Genomic DNA, 12,618 nt, shown 5'->3' with positions numbered 1-12,618 from the left:
ATCCAAGTGTTACACAACAGGAATCCCATTAACAAGACATGAAGATGTGGGTATCCCTAGACATGAAGACGATTCTATGGTAGCACAAGGAGATGTGTATGCACCAAGATATGAAGATGAATTTGTTGAAGAGATGCTCATGGGTCAAGTGGAAAAAAATATGGGTGTCTCAATGGATTTGTATCCAATCTCAACCCAAGAATCTCTAGTGGACTTACTATTGCAACAAACCAAAACATCTAAACAACCGATTAGAAGACAAACACTTGTTCCAAGTCAACGAAAGGAAAGTAAAAGGATCCTAAACAACCAACCGCATAAAGATAGTGCTATACTAGTATACTTGGTGCAGAAGGAAGTATCGACAATACAATTTATTTATAATAGATTAAGTAGTGTGTATTGTTTTTACACCTATTTTTTACTTATGGTTAGCAAGGATCTTTTATAATTATGCTATACTGAGAAATGTTAGCAAGCAAACATCATTCAAGTGTCAATTTTATATTGTTGATTTTGGTACCATATATATGATATTGCTTTACTTCATAGTGTTTGAAAATGTTCATTTCTTAAAACTCATTTGCAAATACTATATTTGTAACCCTCTAACATGCATAAACCAACTTTCTTTTGAGCAACAAGGGAACAATTTCATTAAAAAAACATACCCCTAGCCATGACCACCGCTTGAAAGGCAATACGGGGACAAAAAAATAATAAATAAATAAACAAAAAAAAAACAAAGGAATTAAACCTCCACCCACCAAAGAAAAACAAACCAAGCAATTTCAGGAGAAGTTTGCACCACGTTGTAAAAAAATGGCGTGTAATTTAGTAAATGTGGAATTTCAATGTAAAGGGAAAACTAAAAAAGATAACCGACTGCATAACCTCTTCATATTTCAAAACATAACTGCATATAATGTACAATAAATAACATTGTTGCATGAATACATTGTTGCATAAATTTGCAATTTTCCCTTCTTGAAATTGTAAAACAACAATACATGGTTTGCACGCACACACACACAAAAAAAAAAAAAAAAAAAAAAAAAAAGTAACTAAGCTAGCAAGCAACGCTAGTTGGCTTTTGTGATGTAAAACATAAATGGAGGACAATGCCTTACTCATACTTTCTACCCTACTATTCATAAACTATCTCTAACAAGACTTAAACCCTTAACTTTGCTAGTTTTAATTTTTAGAGAGCACCCTGATTGTGGAACGAGTGAGTGCTTGTATGAATCTGTAAAATAATTTTTCTAAGGACTAGAATACTAGAAGAGTTTGGTGAGTAGTTGTTCTATTGAAGGTTGATTTCTGAAATGTGTTAGATTTGCTGATTTCTGAAACACATGTTGATTTGTTGAAATATACTCTAAAAAATGTGTTGATTTCTTGCTTGAAAAGAAAATAGATGCTGATTTCTGAAATATATGTGCCGATTTCTGAAATATATGGGCTAATTTGCTGAAAAATACTCTCAAAAACAGGTGCTGATTTCTGCATTTGCTGAAAATGTGCTGTTTTTGCTTAATGCTGTGCTGTTTTGCTGAATTTTGTGTTGTTTTGCTGAAAATTTGTTCTTATATGCTGAAAATGTGCTATAGTAATCTGTTTATATGCTGAAAATTTGTTAACTTGATTCGGTTATTTTATAAACAAAAAAGTTGAATTCAGCAATAAATAACACATAAGGGTAAAATGGTCATTTTTATCATTCAGCACTGCAATTCAAAGGGTCCAACCAAACATTTAAAAATTCGGATCTTAAAAATACAAACCCTCTTAGAAATTCAAACCTCTTAATATTTAGATCTTAAAAATTCAGATCCTGCCAAACAGCCCTCGGTATGCTTTGATATATATTTAAAATAAAACATACAAACCAACATGTGAATTTTGAGTTGATTTCTTGAATCAACATAACATAAAACTGTTTCAAATATGTTGAAATGTCATAGTCCACGTCAGCAACACATCTGGCAATGTCACTCGCTACACAACAGGTAACAAAGATGAAAGATAACTTTTTAAATCTATTAAAAAATTGCTGACAAAATCAAACACAACCTCGAAAAATAGAGTTCACAAACCTTCAGCCTTTTCACAAGATACAGTAATTATCATAACCAAAATCAATAGCTACACATTAGTCTCATTATAAAAACAGAAGTAATTTCTTAATAGAAGACTCCTTTATAAGAAGCAATAAGGCTAAACATCTGTTGAATTTAAACCAACATATACAAATGTTAAACAAGGTAGAACTTGTTTGCATCAAGAAAATCAAATGGAAACACAAGGGCACCAGAGAAAGTAGGTGTAATGTACTAAAAATTGATACTCGACATAAACCTAATTCAGAAACATGGATAGTATCATACCTGACATCTCTCAATTCCAATTTTGTCCTCCACCATCCACCATCTCACACTTGGCAGGTGCTACCCAAACAAGACTATCGACATACTCCACGATTTTACCTGCTTCATATTCTACATATGAAAAATCATTCTTCAAAATTTGAGCCTCTTCTGTAACTGGATCATACAAAACAAGACGAGAATACTGATCTTGAATAAGAAACTTGTTGGCTGATGTGAATCCAAATGGATAGGTATAACCAATAAAGTGTGAAAAGACATGACGTTTGACCCATGATTCAGCCACCCCATACTCCTCCATAACCCACACCACACATCCAACATCCTCATCCCGTGACATCACACAAAGCTTTCCCCCCAAAACTCCTAAAGCATCCAATCGGCCATATTTAAAAGCTACTGTAGAATCTGGAAGAGGTATCTCACGGAATGTCTCTGAACCCAAATCAAACGCCACTATCGTTTTTAAATTCATCTCCTCAGTAATATAACCAAGCCAATGAAGATGCCCGTCATGTCCATCCGCACAAACGACTTCATTCTCGTCAATCCATGTGATGTGTGATGGAACCCTTTCGATAATTAACTTCCAGGAACCCTTTCTCATGCTATAAATCTCAACATCCATCCACCATATAACGCAGGATCCATCAGCATAGGCTGTAAGCTTCACAACTTTGTAATCATCAGTTTTCGGATCAAACCCAAACCGGAAAAAGATTTTGATTGAATCATAAGCACTGCAGGGCATGAAATATGGCGGAAGGGTTAAGATGGCAGAGAGAGAAGGGTTCCAAATCTGAATGACCGTATCACTGTAAGAAGAGCATATTAAGCCGTTGACAGAATCAATAACTCTGATGGTTGTATGTGGAGATTCAGGGTTAGGTGGAAGTTTGATGAAACTAATGAGTTGGGGATTGGGGTTAACCGAGAGTTTGAAGCCATAATAATGGTCATCAGAGAAGTGAAAGAGAGTTTTATCTTTGTTATAGATGGAATGATGGAGTTGGGTTTTTACAAAGGAGGATTTAGATAATAGGGAATTCCAAGATTTAGAGACGCATCTCATTTGAGCAAGCTGTTTGGCCAATAAGCGAATGAATATGTTTGATAAAAGCTCGTTTGGGAGGTTTTCAATAGTTGTTGGTTGCTGTGGTGAAACCATCATTGGTGCATTTTTGTTAATAAACTTTGAATCTTGTCTCAATGCTTTGTTGGCATCCGCAAGCTCAGTAGGTGAAGCAATCTATTTCTCAAAAACCTCAAGAATATAAGTACCACATATTGCACTTGAAAATGTAATCATGGATTGATGCTCAAGGAACAACAAAACCACCAAAAGAGGTGCATGAAAATATCACTCACTCTTGAAATTTTACTAGCAGCAAGGAATTTATCAGAAGGTGACGCCTCGATGGTTCTTGAATGCAACAATGCTATCAAGTACAGGGTTTCAGACCTGTAGCAGCAGCATATATATATAACACATCAGTAATGACAAAATAATTCCAAATAATGAAGCACTTTGAATATTGTCAAAAATACTATTTTACATTTTGAGGTAAAATTAACACACCCCTCAAGTTCAAACAAGCAGTATGAAGTAAAGATTAAAAACAAAAAGCCACCACCTAGAGAGTAAATAATAACAGTGTACAACTGTATAAAAAGAAAGACGGACCTTGTAAAGGTCATCTGTTTTAACATTTGTTCAAGCTCTGACTTCCCAATGATTAAAGAAATCCTAGCAAAATTACTGCCTTGATAAGTGCTAAATTCTGATACGCCACTTGAGTTCTGCAGTCAAGAAATCATTGAGACAAGTACACATTATTATTGATCTAGTAAAGAAAATAAATACTACAACCAGTAACAATTTGAACAAGTCCCTCCATCTACTTTATAACAGTTAACAGACAAGGTTTTTTAAATAAGTTGTTGCCATCAACATTACAGGTTCTTAGCCACATAATAAATTAGATGAATTTAAGAGATAAATGTGAAGAGAGTGGATGTGTGGACTCCACCATTACTCATCATTTTATGTCCAATATCAATGATATAATGGATTATTTGTTAGTGATTTCAGGCAAAGGGCAACCGAGTCCAAGTGTTCAACTCATAAGAGGTTGAACTCCACTATTATTTATCACTCTATGAGAAATTACATTGATAAAAACACTTGCTACTCCCAAGATATAATAAATTATATTTGTTCATGACTTCAAATTAAGGGCATCCTAGTTCAAGTCATAAGAGGACGCTGCTCATTGTTATAAGCAATATATACCATTTAGGATCAAACCAACAAAACAAGTCATGAAGAAATATCATAAAACCCTAAAAAATAAGTATTATTATTTTCCTTTTTAAATAAAACTAGCATAATTCGAGAAAGAAGTTGATGTAAATATCAAATGTGAAAACCAAAGGAAGTTTGGAAACTAACGAAAAAGCAAAAATTAGAAATGCTATTACCATAATTATTGACATCATTATACCACATTCTAATATGTGAAGCACACAAATCAAATGATTCAACACACACAGAGGAAGCACACACCCTAATCACCTATGTTAGAAATCAACAACTTACATTTTGCCCTGCCTCCTGAGAAACATTCTGGGGTCCTTCATCAATCTCTGGTTACAAAAGAGCTTTTGTAAGAAACATGTACATCATAAGCTGAGATTCAAATGAAGTAATACAAAGGCTATTTATCATAAATATCTTAAGTTCCAGACAGACAAATACAAACATTTATAACAAGATTGACACATTGCCAATATCACTTACTACAAGAAAAAAAAATGATTTAAAGATGCAGATATACGAAAGACAATAGGATGCTTAGATTCATAACCTAGTATGACGGTTGACACCACATGACAACTATGATTATGTTTCAAACAGTTTATTTCTTTTGATAATTACTCGCAACTTTTCTAGTTTTTGGCAATAAACTCATAAAAGCATCATGTGGTAAAATAAAATCCTTCCTACAGCCAAAGAAAAAACCTTATCAATTGAAAAAAAAAATGCAGCAATCATTCATCAAAACAAAGAAAAATCTAATACAAAGCCACCAATTATTATACCCTAGGAATGGATAGCCATAAGAACCAGTCTCAACCAAGTCAGTCATGCACAACTCAATGTCGAGTAGAAAACAACTTAAATGCTGTCTAAACTTCTTTTAAAAACCTCCAGACCATTTCCTAAGGTCTTAATAATACTTTAACACCTTAACATCATCTTAAAACCATCAAAACACTTTAATTACACCTTGATCCATGAATCTAGTGTGATGGTTTATTGTTTTAAACTCTCAAAAACTTGATTATGATCAATAAACATTAGTCGAACCTCAAAATGAGTTTTAATCATCAATCTCTCTTTATATCATCAACATTAGTGATTTCAGTGTACAAGTTGAGTGACATTTATGACAATTTCCAGAGTTTGTAAACTATTTGAATTAAGAAATCATGTCACAAATTCCATTCAACCTCCATTAAAGCTATCAAGCACAATGACAACTTCAAGTAGATCATAAGGTGTCAAAATCTAATCATGATGGATTATCTAAATGAAATTAAGTTAGAAAACTTTAAACAAAGTTTATTCCATCATTAATTTCATGAAGTTAATCTCCATTTAGAATCCTCCATAACTAGGGTTCCAAAGCTTCAAAACGCATTCAAACTCCAATTCAAGCAAAACAAAGGTGATTTAAATATAGATCGAAAGATAGATGGTGAAAATGTAACTAGAAACTTACTTAGAACGCTCTAATCACTAACATTTCGGATTTGAAGAGGATCTGAAAACCTTAGGTCGAAAATAGAGAAGAACCAGTGAAATCGTACCTTCCAAGCTTAATGAAGAGTTCATAGCTTCAAGTCTGCACGTAATCTTCAATCTCCTCCTATCCTCTTAAGCTCCAAAATCGCCATTCTCTTCTCCCGTGGTTTCTTTAAAAACGATTTTGGTTCAAATGGGAGAGAATGCTTTCTTCTAACTTTTATAAGCTTTGGCAAAATAAACCCCTCAAGTCTTGTTTGTTTTATTTTGACACCCCACTAAGTCAACTAAAGATCAAGGTTAATTTCGTTAGCTTGACATTTTTAGTCCTTCACAACATGTTACTAGATTTTAACTAATAAATATAATATATTATTATCGTTTTCATTTTATTTAATTATTTTATTACTTATATATTATATGGTTAATAGTTATTTTTTATATAAACAATGTTTTAATTTATCACTAAAATGAGAACATGTATGTGATTGTTTATTTAAAATACTTATTAGTTTATTGTGGTTTAGTATTGTTAATAATCATTTTTACTTTTTGATGGAACAAAACGAAAAACATTTATTGTCTTAAACAAATTATTTTTTATAATTTTGTTCATTCTAACTTATTTGAAGCTACTTATCATATATAAAAACAATTTACTTGAATATCATTATTTTAACCTTAATAGGAAAATACATATCACAACAGTATAATTTATTTTCTTCATCGTAGAAGTGCAAACAACTCCTTTTCTCGATTAATAACTTATCAAATAATAGAGTGGGGCAGAAGACCAACAGAATTTGATCGTTGTTGTGAGTGGAATGATGGATGTGGGATTTCACAAATGAGGAATAAGAATATGAGATAAAAGGGCATTCCAACATTTGGAGACGGATCTCATTTAAGCAAGTTATAGGCCAATAAGCAGATGAATATGTTTAATAAAAGCTAGTATGGGAGGTTCTCCAGGGTCGTTGGGTCTTGTCTCAGTGCTTGGCCAGTGCTAATGGTTCTACGTTTGAATGTCTTCTCGAGCTCAGTACATGAAGCAATCTCTTATTCAAGAACCTGAAAAGATTATAGTAAGATAATGCACTTAAAAATCACCATGGATGGATTGTTGAGTAACAAGTAACATGTGACAATTGGGAGATTCCCGTCATCGACCGTCATTGGATATTAGCATCGACAAATGATAATAATAGAGCTTTTCATATAATATGGTCAAAAATGAGTGACCGAAAAGTTACATCACTTTTAATAATGGTCAGTGTACTTGGAAAATACACAACAAAGTGGTCCCAAGGATATAAACTTTATGAAAATCTGACTCCAATTGGAGGAGTTATGATTTTATAAAAAGTAAAAATCAATCGTGTTAATAACGCCATTAACGTCAAAATGGTATAAAGAAATCGGTTGAGTTTTGGCTAACGTCACTAAAAGGAAAATCGTAGTACTCCGAGAGTTAAGGACTTTAAAAGGAAAAATGTCAAAAACGGAGTTCATATGAAGAAGATACGATTTTTTAAAAAATATAAAATACGGGTTAAAAGTAAAAGTTAAAATTTGACAACGTTGACTTAAGGAAAGTTGTAGTACTGTAGAGAGCGACACGAATATATAAAGAGGGTAAGAAACAAGATTCATATAAGGAAGATTTAGAGGTGCGCGCCATGCTCGACGTGCACGTCTGACACCCGGATTCATCGAGATTGGAGAGATGTGGACCATCAGGAGTGTGATACGTGGTAAACCTCGGAGGGAGCCACGAATCGAGTGCACGACGTGTGTGAAGTGTGATGCGCACACAATCACTATAAATAAAGGTGCTCATTTTATGATTTCTTCACACCGAAAACTCTTGCTCTCTATCTCTCAAGCTATTTCGAAAGTCCTCCCAATGGTGCGAAGCTTCGGGTGCAGTAGCATGAATGCTTCAGATTACGTTACTAGAGTGAGTTCACGACTCCATTTTACTATTTAAAAAGTTTTACCCCGGGGGGGGGGGGGGGGGGGGGGGAATACATGCTTATCAAACTACTTTATCAAAATATATTTATATCTATAAATATTAATCATTATATAAAGCATGAAACCTTAGGATAATGTAGTTATAGATACTATACCTAGTTGTAAGCTATGATATTATGCCTAAGAGTTATGATGTCCGATAATCTAGGAAGATGTAACACTCGTTGTCAAGTATTTTTCATTCCAGTCCTTTATGTTTTAAAATTGTTGCAAATGAGGTCCTTCAACTGGACGTACAAGGCTATACGTCGGGCGTAAGTCAGCAGACTTGTGGCGGGTCAAAAGTAGAGTACGTTGGGCATACATCTGAGTCGGGTGTACTCGTGTATTCCCTAGAACCTAATATTTTTGGGTTGTGACCCCTATTTAAGCATCATAATCCCTCTTGGACATTCTCATTACCAACCTCCATCCCTCGAAACCCTAAAGTCGAAACCCTAGCCCTTGTGAGTGAGATTTGAAGCTTGAGAGTGATCCTTGAGTGTTCTTGCTTGTAAAGGAAGTTCATTCAAGAAGTGGTGGTGCATTCATGCCTTTGGATCCAGAATATGCATCTCTCTGTTCACCTTTTAAGGTATAAAGTTCAAACCTTGGAGCTTATTTTGATAGATCTTGTTTAGACTTGGATTTGAGTTCATTTTGTCCTAAAACCTTGATCTTTGTGAGTATGGAATACTCTAGATCATATGAGCTATCATTGCAGACGTTTTAGGGTGCTTAGAGTCATAAAAATGTTAGCTTGGTCCTTTCCTTTCTTCCATGCATGAGTTATGGAGATTTTGGTGAAAGTGAAATGTTAGGGTTTTGGGATTAAGCTCTCTTTAGCCATGAAAAGGTATAAAGTCATAGACTTTATGGATTAGGACGTCTTTTTAGGTTCAGATCTGAAGTTGGAGTAAGTGACTTAATGATTAAGACCTTAAAAATGAAGTTTTGGGATCAGCCGTGTACGCCGAGCGTACTCCTGACTACGTACAGCGTAGCCAGTTGCGAGCCCATGACATCACACAAAGCTTCCCCCCCAAAACTCCTAATGCATTTGAGCGCCCATATTCAGTAGCTACTGTAGAATCTGGAAGAGGTATCTCACGGAATGTCTCAGAACCCAAATCAAACACCGCTATCATTTTTGAAACCTTCTCCTCACCAAAATGACCAAGCCAATGAAGATGTCCATCATGTCCATCCACACAAACGACTTCATTCTCGTCAATCCATGTGATGTGTGATGGAACCCTTTCAGTAATGAACTTCCAGGAACCATTTTTCATGCTATAAATCTCAACATCCATCCACCATATAACGCAGGATCCATCAGCATAGGCTGTAAGCTTCACAACTTTGTAATCATCAGTTTTCGGATCAAACCCAAACCGGAAAAAGATTTTGATTGAATCATAAGCACTGCAGGGCATGAAATATGGCGGAAGGGTTAAGATGGCAGAGAGAGAAGGGTTCCAAATCTGAATGACCGTATCACTGTAAGAAGAGCATATTAAGCCGTTGACAGAATCAATAACTCTGATGGTTGTATGTGGAGATTCAGGGTTAGGTGGAAGTTTGATGAAACTAATGAGTTGGGGATTGGGGTTAACCGAGAGTTTGAAGCCATAATAATGGTCATCAGAGAAGTGAAAGAGAGTTTTATCTTTGTTATAGATGGAATGATGGAGTTGGGTTTTTACAAAGGAGGATTTAGATAATAGGGAATTCCAAGATTTAGAGACGCATCTCATTTGAGCAAGCTGTTTGGCCAATAAGCGAATGAATATGTTTGATAAAAGCTCGTTTGGGAGGTTTTCAATAGTTGTTGGTTGCTGTGGTGAAACCATCATTGGTGCATTTTTGTTAATAAACTTTGAATCTTGTCTCAATGCTTTGTTGGCATCCGCAAGCTCAGTAGGTGAAGCAATCTGTTTCTCAAAAACCTCAAGAATATAAGTACCACATATTGCACTTGAAAATGTAATCATGGATTGATGCTCAAGGAACAACAAAACCACCAAAAGAGGTGCATGAAAATATCACTCACTCTTGAAATTTTACTAGCAGCAAGGAATTTATCAGAAGGTGACGCCTCGATGGTTCTTGAATGCAACAATGCTATCAAGTACAGGGTTTCAGACCTGTTACAGCAGTATATATATAACACATCAGTAATGACAAAATAATTCCAAATAATGAAGCACTTTGAATATTGTCAAAAATACTATTTTACATTTTGAGGTAAAATTAACACACCCCTCAAGTTCAAACAAGCAGTATGAAGTAAAGATATATTAAAAAAAAAAAAAAAAAAAAAAAAAAAAGTCACCACTTAGAGAGTAAATAATAACAGTGTACAACTGTATTAAAAGAAAGACAGACCTAGTAAATGTCATATGTTTTAACATTTGTTCAAGCTCTGATTTTCCAGCTTGATGAGTGCTAAGATCTGATACTCCACTTGAGTTCTACAGTCAAGAAATCATTGAGATAAGTACACATTATTATTGATCTAGTAAAGAAAAGAAATACGACAAACAACAATTTGAAAAAGTACTTCCATCTACTTATAACAGTTAACAGAAAATATTTTTTTAAATAAGTTGTTGCCATCAACATAACAGGTTCTTAGCCACACATTAGATTGGATGAATTTAAGAGATACATGTGTGAACTCCACCATTACTCATCGTTTTATGTCCAATTTCAATGATATAATAGATTATTTGTTAGTGACTTCAAGCAAAGGGCAACAGAGTTCAAGTGTTCAACTCTTAAGAGGTTGAACTCCACCACTATTTATCCCTTTATGAGAAAGTCCATTAATAAAAACACTTGCAGCTCCCAAGATATAATAAATTATATATGTTCATGAGTTCAAATAAAGGGGATCCTAGTTCAAGTCATAAGAGGACGCTGCTCAATGTTATAAGCAATATGTAGCATTTAGAAACAAACCAACAAAAAAAAATCATGAAGAAATATCCTAAAACCCTAAAAAACCAGTATTATTATTTTTCCCTTTTAAATAAAACTAGCATAATTCGAGAAAGAAGTTGATGTAAATATCAAATGTGAAAACCAAAGGAAGTTTGGAAACTAACGAAAAAGCAAAAATTAGAAATGCTATTACAATAATTATTGACATCATTATACCACATTCTAATATGTGAAGCACACAAATCAAATGATTCAACACACACAGAGGAAGCACACACCCTAATCACCTATGTTAGAAATCAACAACTTACATTTTGCCCTGCCTCCTGAGAAACATTCTGGGGTCCTTCATCAATCTCTGGTTACATAAGAGCTTTTGTAAGGAACATGTACATCATAAGATAAAATTCAAATGAAGTAACACAAAGGCTATTTATTATAAATATCTTAAGTTCAAGACAGACAAACAGAAATATTTATAACAAGATTGACACATTGCCAATATCACTTATTACAAGAAAAAAACGATTTAAAAGATGCAGATCTATGAAAGACTATTTGATGCTTAGATTCATAACATAGTATACAGAAAATGATATCTAGTCTAATGTGATGGTTGACACCACATGACAACTATGATTATGTTTCATACAATTTATTTATTTTAATAATTACTGGTAACTTTTCTAGTTTTCGGCAATAAACTCATAATCAATTGAAAAGCGCGATGTGGTAACACGGACACCTTCGTACAGGCAAAGAAAAAACCTAATCAACTGAAAACAAAATGCAGCAATCATCCATCAAAACAAAGGAAAATCTAATACAAAGCAACACTAATTATGATACCTATGGTAGCCATAAGAAACAGTCTCTAAATACAGCCAGATAAACCCTAAACAGGTATAATTTAAAAAATTGATCAAAGTTACAGCAAAATAGTTGAACCTGGCCGCAAATGGCTATTCCAAAACTCTTCTGGAGCTCCGCGGTCGCCCGCTGTCGCCATTGAGAAGCTGGAGCTGCCGAGGAGTGAGAATATAGAAAGGGAATGGAGCGAGATTGAGAAACGGAAAGGTAGGGTCTGAATAGGGATTTTATCTGTGCATGCTTATTATGCCTTCGTAGTTGAAAATATTTTATCAAGTATGGTCCTCACAAATTCGATTAGGGTCTTGAGTTTTACAAATTTGACTAAGTCAATAGTTATTGTTTCATTTTTTCCATGGGTCTTTATCCTGATTAGCGCCTATGGTCATCTATTAGTATAATAGATGGTCTCGTAATTCTCGATACCACCTACGACACGATACGAAATAAATGAGTTTGAATTGAGTTTTTCAACCCGTTAATCTGTTTATTAAACAGGTCATATATGAGTTTCTCAAAAATTATACGGGTTGACCCGCCAACCCGTTTAGAATTTTAATAAAAAAAAATTATATGTTTTTTAAATGT

The 12,618-nt window shown here is 34.2% G+C and overlaps 2 protein-coding genes across 2 annotated transcripts; both read right to left on the bottom strand.

Moving 5' to 3' along the window:
- Positions 1 to 2,201: 2,201 nt before the first annotated feature.
- LOC145117149 (F-box/kelch-repeat protein At3g06240-like) lies at positions 2,202 to 6,831 on the bottom strand. Its single transcript, XM_079053457.1, has 5 exons — positions 6,264 to 6,831; positions 4,990 to 5,036; positions 4,075 to 4,190; positions 3,759 to 3,852; positions 2,202 to 3,639 (listed from the first exon to the last, which is right to left on the bottom strand). The coding sequence occupies exons 1-5, from the start codon at positions 6,286 to 6,288 to the stop codon at positions 2,401 to 2,403; spliced, it is 1,521 nt and encodes a 506-aa protein (XP_078909583.1). The 5' UTR covers positions 6,289 to 6,831; the 3' UTR covers positions 2,202 to 2,400.
- Positions 6,832 to 8,233: 1,402 nt separating this feature from the next.
- On the bottom strand, positions 8,234 to 12,257 carry LOC145117150 (F-box/kelch-repeat protein At3g06240-like). Its single transcript, XM_079053458.1, has 5 exons — positions 12,109 to 12,257; positions 11,472 to 11,518; positions 10,603 to 10,688; positions 10,268 to 10,361; positions 8,234 to 10,148 (listed from the first exon to the last, which is right to left on the bottom strand). Exons 1-5 carry the CDS (start codon positions 12,167 to 12,169, stop codon positions 9,204 to 9,206), a joined length of 1,233 nt encoding a protein of 410 aa, XP_078909584.1. The 5' UTR covers positions 12,170 to 12,257; the 3' UTR covers positions 8,234 to 9,203.
- Between the last annotated feature and the right edge of the window lie 361 nt (positions 12,258 to 12,618).

Source organism: Lactuca virosa, chromosome 5 (genome assembly GCF_052849685.1).
Source record: "Lactuca virosa cultivar CGN04683 chromosome 5, Lactuca_virosa_CGN04683_v6, whole genome shotgun sequence".
NCBI classification, from domain to species: Eukaryota; Viridiplantae; Streptophyta; class Magnoliopsida; order Asterales; family Asteraceae; genus Lactuca; species Lactuca virosa.
The sequence above is the reverse complement of the archived record's forward strand: the minus strand, read 5'-3'. Positions and strand labels throughout refer to the sequence as shown.

Coding starts and splice junctions, on each gene's coding strand:
- LOC145117150 (XM_079053458.1), bottom strand. CDS start 12,169: ATGGCGACAGCGGGCGACCGCGGAGCTCCAGAAGAGTTTTGGAATAGC. Junction 10,689..11,471: donor CTCAGGAGGCAGGGCAAAAT/GTAAGTTGTTGA, acceptor TCTTGACTGTAG/AACTCAAGTGGAGTATCAGA. Junction 10,362..10,602: donor AAACATATGACATTTACTAG/GTCTGTCTTTCT, acceptor CTGCTGTAACAG/GTCTGAAACCCTGTACTTGA.
- LOC145117149 (XM_079053457.1), bottom strand. CDS start 6,288: ATGAACTCTTCATTAAGCTTGGAAG. Junction 5,037..6,263: donor CTCTTCATTAAGCTTGGAAG/GTACGATTTCAC, acceptor TTTTGTAACCAG/AGATTGATGAAGGACCCCAG. Junction 3,853..4,074: donor AAACAGATGACCTTTACAAG/GTCCGTCTTTCT, acceptor CTGCTGCTACAG/GTCTGAAACCCTGTACTTGA.